This window comes from Nannochloropsis gaditana (genome assembly GCF_000240725.1).
Source record: "Nannochloropsis gaditana CCMP526 unplaced genomic scaffold scaffold130, whole genome shotgun sequence".
NCBI classification, from domain to species: Eukaryota; class Eustigmatophyceae; order Eustigmatales; family Monodopsidaceae; genus Microchloropsis; species Microchloropsis gaditana.
Window position 1 is genome coordinate 40,176 of NW_005803823.1, and position 7,709 is coordinate 47,884.

General features: G+C 58.2%; 3 protein-coding genes across 3 annotated transcripts; 1 reads left to right on the forward strand and 2 right to left on the reverse strand.

The window, feature by feature from the left end:
- Positions 1 to 87: 87 nt before the first annotated feature.
- NGA_0603000 (uncharacterized protein) lies at positions 88 to 1,339 on the reverse strand (the record flags this gene model as incomplete). Its single annotated transcript, XM_005855700.1, has 3 exons — positions 1,283 to 1,339; positions 174 to 949; positions 88 to 115 (listed from the first exon to the last, which is right to left on the reverse strand). Exons 1-3 carry the CDS (start codon positions 1,301 to 1,303, stop codon positions 88 to 90), a joined length of 825 nt encoding a protein of 274 aa, XP_005855762.1. The 5' UTR covers positions 1,304 to 1,339.
- Positions 1,340 to 2,115: 776 nt separating this feature from the next.
- Positions 2,116 to 4,648, forward strand: NGA_0602100 (gamma-butyrobetaine dioxygenase). The gene is made up of 2 exons (XM_005855692.1): positions 2,116 to 2,294; positions 2,620 to 4,648. The coding sequence occupies exons 1-2, from the start codon at positions 2,166 to 2,168 to the stop codon at positions 3,943 to 3,945; spliced, it is 1,455 nt and encodes a 484-aa protein (XP_005855754.1). The 5' UTR covers positions 2,116 to 2,165; the 3' UTR covers positions 3,946 to 4,648.
- Positions 4,649 to 4,745: 97 nt separating this feature from the next.
- Positions 4,746 to 5,648, reverse strand: NGA_0602900 (magnesium ion transporter mrs2; the record flags this gene model as incomplete). The annotated part of the gene is made up of 1 exon (XM_005855699.1): positions 4,746 to 5,648. The coding sequence occupies one exon, from the start codon at positions 5,646 to 5,648 to the stop codon at positions 4,746 to 4,748; it is 903 nt and encodes a 300-aa protein (XP_005855761.1).
- Positions 5,649 to 7,709: the final 2,061 nt, after the last annotated feature.

Below are 7,709 nucleotides of genomic sequence, written 5' to 3' on the forward strand. Positions count from 1 at the left end.
TCAAGACCGCTCCCTCCCTTGCACCTGCCGAAGCCCGGGGGGGGCTGACCTGCCCACGGCCACCCTCGCCCACCGCACGCACCGGCTCTAAAGGCGGGTGATGGACATGCTGGGGCTGGGAAAGCGACCCGGAGGTAGAGACGCCCGCCCCACCGAACGTGCCTTCCGCCCACAGGGGGCCGATCCGGCCTTCGACCTCGGCGCGGACCCCCTCGATCTCCTCCTTCAAGGCCTTGGCGCGGTCGTACTCCTCCTCCCGCACCGCCTGCCGCTTCTCTTCCTCCAGGGCACTGATGCGTTGCCCTCCTTCACGCAAGGCCGCCTCGGCCGCCTTGAGTCGCTTGGCTTCGTCGTAGTTTTCCGCCCGCACCGCCCCCTCCTTGGCCGCTAGCAAGGCACGGAGTCGCCGCGTCGTGTCCGGGTCGAAGGGGGAGAGCTCGTACGCCAAGTCGTGCACCCCTTCCTCGTCCGCTCCCCCCGCGTGGTGAGGCGGGAGGAAAGGCTCCGGGCTGGGGTCTGGCCCCCCTTCCCCGAGGAGGTTGATGGCGACGAAGCCCACCTGATTGAAGAGGTTGAATTTGTTGACGTGGCATCGGTGGATGACCAGCTTCAAAAACCTGCCCGAGCAGGACACGAACACGCTCTTGAGTTCGCGCGCTCGAAAGTTGGACCGTTGGTTGCTGTTTAGGGACAGGTATCCCAGGCGTGCGAAGGCCGCCTCCGCGTAGTTCCCACCGTCCCCGACGAAGAGCTCTACTTTGGTGGCGATTTTGGACTGATGCGACAGGATTTGGACACGTGACAAGTGACAGGGTGTGTCAAGCAGGAAGAGGCCAAGCTCTTGAGGATAGTCACAGAAGCGCGGAGATTGCCACCCTTCCGTGGCGGGGCTGTGGACGTTCAACTCTTCCGCCGGATGTTCAGGGTCCTGCCCCGAGGCATAGACCACCTGGTTAGCCGAAAACGTTGTAAATGGTGGAAAAGGACATGTTGAGCATCACGGCTGATGAAAATGGGACGCTTAACTGAAAGATGGACGCATTGGATGCGCTGGAAGCTTGTCAAAAATGTTCAGGCATCTTTTTTCTGTCCTGGTACCCGCAGAGACCACGGCAGTAATACACAAACCAATGGAATCCTCCATAAAAATACAACATGCTCTTCTTTTCAATACCCGAAAGTCTAGACACGAGGCGATTTTCATGGTTTCCCAGAAAAATTTGCCCTCACGTCTCGTTTCGCCTCATTTTTCTTCTATTTCGCGCGCTCTTGACCAACATACCTGGAAACGAATTTTGCTCATGGCCGCAGAGCGCAACAATCACGGTCCTGTTCCAGCGTTGAAATGATTAAACCGTATAGTTTGTCCGCCGATTATGGCAGCAAGGCGCTGCTGGCCAGAGGGAGAAGTGCGACGAGGGTTGGGTGAGGCAAAAAGCCAGGGCTTGACGAGGGCAAAAATCCGGCGCGCGAGGGATACTACGAAACCCAGGCCCACGTCCCTGGATAGACTCAGATATGGTCACGGGACTCCACGGACACATTCTGCCCATACTCCCCCGGCACGACCACCACCACAAGCAGACCATGCCCACGTCGCCCTCGGTGGACAGTCCGCGTGTCTGAGTCCTGGGAGCCAGGACCTAAATCCGGAGGGGCCCAATGCGGCGTCAGGGCCCAACCGTTACGAATATTTGAGGGCATGCTTGAACCGCGATGGCTTGCGCACAATTTCGCCCCGGATATGGCATCGGGGGAGGGACGGACGGGGGAAAGATTTGGGAAGGAATTGTGGTACCATGGACCAGGCACCGTGGAGATTCGCTCGCTTTTGGGTATCGTGGTACATTTGTGGCGTCGCGGCCGACGACTGCGGCGTAAACCTGACGTTCTCCTGTCCTGTCCGTGCACGCGTGAATCTGCCTCGATTCTTCCTCAAAGCGCGACAACCCAGATGGGTCGCATAACATTACGACATCGCAGGAGTAGTCTTTAGACATGATGCACTTGCACGATGCCTTCTGCACATGTTTGTGACTAGTACGTTTGTTGTCCTTTTCCGCATTGTTGTTTACGACGGTGCGTCGTGTTTATGTTCAAGACGCGCACCCGCGTCTTATCTGAGCTTTCGCCACGCCATTCATGAAGCAAACCGACAGATATCAATGCCTTCGGACAACATTCACGCCGTTGCTGCTACTCCTCGTGCTTCCGCACCACGCCCCTCTCCTAAGAAGGGACGTACACTTGCGGCACCGGAATCTAGGTTGCAAAGCATGCGCACACTCACACAGGTAAGGTACCAGACGGGGTGAAGCTCAGGAAAATGCAAATTTGCATGCAACTTCCAACTTGTTGCCCGTATGTACCAGCATGAGCGGTGCCGTGTGTCAACTAGAGATGCATGTGTGTATGTAGAGCACACTTTCACGCGAGCTGGTTGCTCTCCATGCTCCCTCGGAGACCCCCAAAGGATCACTCCGGACCCATCTCCTTCCAAGACCTTGTGCGACGGACCGTCTATGTGTGCGTGGTATGCTGCATCGTAGCCTCCTGATAAACACTCACTCTAAGGCGATGCATCCGTGTCTTGGTCTTCGCATTCGCTCCCTGTTTTAGGTCCTATTGCACGAGCAAAAAGGCATCGTCGAGGTGTCCTGGCAAGACGGCACCCGCGGCCTCTTCCACGGCGCCTGGCTCCGCGACAATTGCCCGGTCTACTTCGACAATTCGACCGGACAACGCACCAAGAACACCTTGCAATTAGGTCCCGAGGCCTACGTGCTCTCCGCGTGTGCCGCCGGCCCCGCCAAAGGTCAACCCTCGTCTGGCGCCTCCGCCGAATTCCTCCAAGTCACCTGGAAGGACGGATTCTCGCACGCCTTCCCCTCAGCCTGGCTCCGGCAGCATTGCTATGAGACACGGCAGCACCATCAGGTGAACCCGCGCATGTGGGGCCGCGACTTGGTCTCCTACTTCCCGGGGTACGTCCTTCCCACCCTCCCTTACTCGGACGTGGTCAAGGTCGCGGCTGGCAGTGACGCGGGCTGGCAGACCTCCGCACAGGGCTTTGTCCAATGGATGGTGCACCTGCGCGACTACGGCGTGGCCCTGATCGAGGACGTGCCCACGACCCCCGGGACTGTCATGAAAATGGCCGACCTGATCGCCTACCACCGGAAGACGCACTACGGCAACTCCTTCCAAGTGGTGTCGGCCCGCAAACCCGAACATCTCGCCTACACCCCCGTGGAACTGGAGGTACACACGGATCTGAACTACCGGGAGAGCAGCCCGGGCATTCAGCTCTTGCACTGTCTGGCCGCCGACGCGGCGGGGGGCGAGAGCACCTTCGTGGACGGCTTCTGGGTGGCGGAGACGCTGCGTCGGGAGAGTGCCGAGGACTACCGGACCTTGTGCGAGGTGCCCATTCCCTTCCTGGTCAAGGACGGGGAGGGCTTCCACTACCACAAGATCCCTACCATCTGCCTGGACGACGCGGGTCGCCTGGTCGAGATCCATTTCAACGAGCGCACCCGCGGGCCCTTGGAGTTGCCGGCGGCCGTCATGGGCCGCGTCTACCGAGCCCTGGCGCATTTCCAGGCGATCGCCTGCCGACCTGAGCTGTGCGTGGAGGTGAAAATGAAGGCGGGGGACATGGTCGCGTTCAACAACCGGCGCATCTTGCACGGGCGGAAGGCCTTCGACCCTCGGACGGGCATGCGGCACCTGGAGGGGACCTACGTGGACATGGACGAGTTCCTGACCTGCCTGCGCAAGCATGGCGTTACCCCCCTGAGCATTGTGCGGGCACAGGAAGGGAGCTGGGCCCGGGTGGTGGAAGGGACGGACGGCTTGGAGGAGAAGGGGAGGCGGCGGGAGACCCTTGGCCTGGTGGGGATGGGCGGGAAGGTGAAAGGGTCTGCGCCGCGGTCGTCTCTCTGAGGTGTCCACGGGAGCGAAATTTAGACATGAGAAAGGAAGTGCGTTAGGAAGAGAATGATTTGTGGGCAAATTTATTGAAATGTGAGTCTGATGATTAGTCACTATTTCGAAGTACTGAATACACGTACGTAGTAATGACACAGACGTTTTGGCGAAGGCTTATAAGAATTTTGCTGCTGTGGACATCATTGTCTGTAGTGCCCGGCGCTTCTCATCAAGCAATGAGGACCATGCAGCCAAAATAAATAAATAAGAAACGGGTTCGGTGTTCAGTAAAGTGTGAGCTAGCGAGGAAGCAAGATAGGCGCGAAGCCGGTCGGGTAGGTCGGAGGGGGTGCTGGGCTGAGTGACAATTTTAGAAGGGAGAGCGGAGTGATGCAGGTGCGTGGACGGCCGTCGGAAGGAGACTCAGACGTGCGTCGGGCCCAGCGCGATAGGGGCGGCGCTAGCGACATCGGGGATCGGGAGACTGCGATGCGACGCGGCAACGGGGAGATGTAGGCGAATGACACGAGAGGCTAGGTAAATGAAGGAAATGTGAGGAAGCTCTCTGGTTGCGTGAGATGGGGACGGGTGGTCAGAGTGAAGGTGCGTCTCCTGCGTGCGATCGAGGCGAAATTTTACAACACATGTCAAAGAGAAGAAATTTGGCGGCGAAATTTTACAACAGTCCTCAAAAAGAAAAAAAAGAATAAGGGAACTACCGCGGGCCCTTGGACGTGAATTTGATTTGAGGGATGGCTTTCGAAAAAGCATCCGTACATATGCTTTTTCACCATATAAACAGCCCCTTACGATCTTCAGACCGGCGGCCTCTCTCTCCTGGCCTCCGCCACCCGATCACGCGCCTCTCTCCCCGCTGCCTCGAAATCCTCGTCCCCCGGCGTCTCCTGCCTCTCCTGCGCGGCCAGGGACTCGAAGAGCTTCCGATAGATGGTCGCCTCGCTCGTCTCGTCGCTGTACTTCTGTTGTTGCCGGAATTGGTCGGCCGAGGCCCCGAGGACGTCCATCAAGACGTCCACCTCCTCCCACGACACCTCGTAGTTCCGATGCGCGCTGAGCATCTTCCGAAAGTAGGCGCGGGACTCCTTCGTTTTCCCCATGGCCACCTCTTTCGGGTCTAGAGATGTCTGGTAGATGGCTTGACTGACGGAACGGATGTGCTTGAAAATGGATTGGAAGGCCGCCACGGACTGGAGGTCTCGACGGACCCGATCCTTCCCGTGCCCCCTGGCAAAGGCGACGGCCAAAGCGAAGAGACCTGCCCCCAGGCAGATGGAGCCGACCGTGATCCAGGCAAAGGCCTCCGGATGGGTTTCGAGGGACTCGGGCAGCCGGACGTTCATGCCAAAAAAGGCGCCAATGGTGGCGGCGGAGGCGAGGCTGGTGCTGAGGATGGTCAGGAGCAGCGTGATACGAAGCACACGGTTCCGCATCAGATCCACGTTGATGGAGAACACCTCCTGCGCGCTCTGAACCCGTGCCTGCAGCATCTTGATCTGCTGCCCCGTGAGAATCAACTCCCGAAGGTAGTTTTCCAACAGGAGCTCCACGTCCGAGTGCAGATTGAGGTCCAGTCGGGCCGCTTGGCTGGAGACGCGTGCCTTCTCCTTCTGCAACGCGGCTTTTTCTGTGAGGAGCATGGCGAGCATGTCCTCGTCGCAGTCCACGAGCTGCTGCAAGACCCCTACGGCCTCCTGCATGTTGTGTTGCGCCACCGCCAACCCGTCCTTGAGGGGCACGAGCCTGTACAGCTGCTCTTCCTGGTCGGATCCTTGTGAGTCGACCAGGGCTTTCAATGAGGTCTCGACGATCAAGCCCAGGAGCTCCTTGATGCGGGAGAACTGGTTGCAGAAGCTGCGTAAGGCCTGCTCCAGCACCACCAGCTCGTAGGAAATGGCGTACGGCTCTAGGACCGACCCATTCCCCGACTTGGCCAGGTGAGCCCTCTCCAGCTGCTGGATCTTGATGGCGGAAGAAATGTCGGCGATGACAGACTGAACGGTGGGGTCCCCGGGATCGAAGGCCAGACAACTGTTCTTGGAAATCACGAGGCGCAAGGGATGCATCACGAAGACGATCACGTCTTTCCGGGGGAGGATACAGGGAGTCAGGCGACCGCCCCGCTTACGAAGGGCCTCGGGAGAGAGCGCGATCAGGTCTCTGACGTGCATTTGGGTGTCCAGTAAGAGCTCTTTGATGGAAGTCGTGCATGTGCTCACCTCCCCCTCGGCGTCTACCTGCAACGCCTGCAATTGTCGGTCAAAGCGCCCGAGTTTTGTGGCAACAATCTCGTAGGGAGACAGGGAGGTGCGTTGCGGTGCCCTCTTGGTCTCGTCCTTTTGCGTTGAAAAATGAGGGCCATCTTCCCCTTTCCGGCCGATCCTGATGAATCGAAGACCCAGAGAGGCAGGAAGAAGCGGAGGTCGGCTAAAAGTGGGAGGAAGTCTCAAGGCATGAAAAGGATGTGAGTGACTGGAGATGTTGAAGGTTCCCCGGGTATGTCTGCTCCCTTCTTGCAAAATTCTTCGCATTTGGGTGCGCCGTGCTTACTTCCTGTTAGGGTAGATGCGGATCAAGAGCCCCTCCGGGCTGATTTTCGTCAGATAAGAGGAAAGAAACACGATTTAACAAAACTAGAAGCTCAATTTTGATTCGTCATCAACTGCCTTGGCTACAAATTAAGGATCTTAAGTCGATCGTCTCATAAAAACGCCTTTCTAAGAGCGGGAATGCCTTTTGCATCTGGTAGCCAGAAGCAAGCAAGCCGCCGAACACACCCTAAAAAACAGCGACGTCACGACATTCGTTTATACACGTTCCCCGTGCCCAAGACATGCTCTCACAGGCGATTTGAGGTAAAGGGGACAATACTGCCGTGTCGTACATGTGGACGGCGCAATATATCTTTAGGGAGGGGGCAGTGGAGCTTGCGCGTCTTCTTGACGTACGGAGTCTCTGAACAGGCTCCCGTGCAACGCGTGAACCAGAACAATGGTAGCCATGGTAGCACCAAAATGTTTCACTGATCGCACCCACGCTTTGTACCGCACTAGGTCCTTGCACAGACTCGTAAAGATGAGCAACAGCAGCGCCAAAGCTAAGGGACAGGCTACAGGCGGCGTCGAGACGGGCGGGCGGGGAACTACAGGGGCTGCAAAGGCCGGTGGTCATGCCAAAAGCATTGCCTCCTACCACAAAGGACCCGCTTATGAGGGAGATGAAAATTTGGAGGACGGCGAATTCTATAGTTTGACGAGTGTGGGCACCTTGATTGTACGCATCGTCGCGGCCAGGAATTTGCCGGCGGCAGTGGGGGGAGGTTTCTTCTCGAACGGCCATTCCAACCCGTACGCCATACTCGAGTTTGAAGGGAGCGTGCAGGGTACGTCCGTAGTGCCCAATACGCTGGATCCGGTGTGGCCCCGAGAGCAGTACTTTTTCCAGGTGAAAATGCCCGTCTTACACGCCGACGAAGACAGGGAGGGGGAGGGAGGGGGAGGGGGATCTTACAGTGGGCGGCTCCCAGCCGTCTTTAAGGAGGAGATTAAAGGGGGCCAGGGGGAGTACGACCCGTTGATGAAAAAATCGAAGGGCAAGGAAGAGCAGACGGCCATGTTTAGCAGTGCGGAGCCGCATCTGAACGTGAAGTTGGTGCATCGCCACGACGGCGCTCTCTCGGCCTCCCCCATCCCCCCGCCCGCCTCCGCGGCATCCACGGCATCGACCGCCCGAGCACAGGCCTCGAGCCCCGGTCGTAGCCG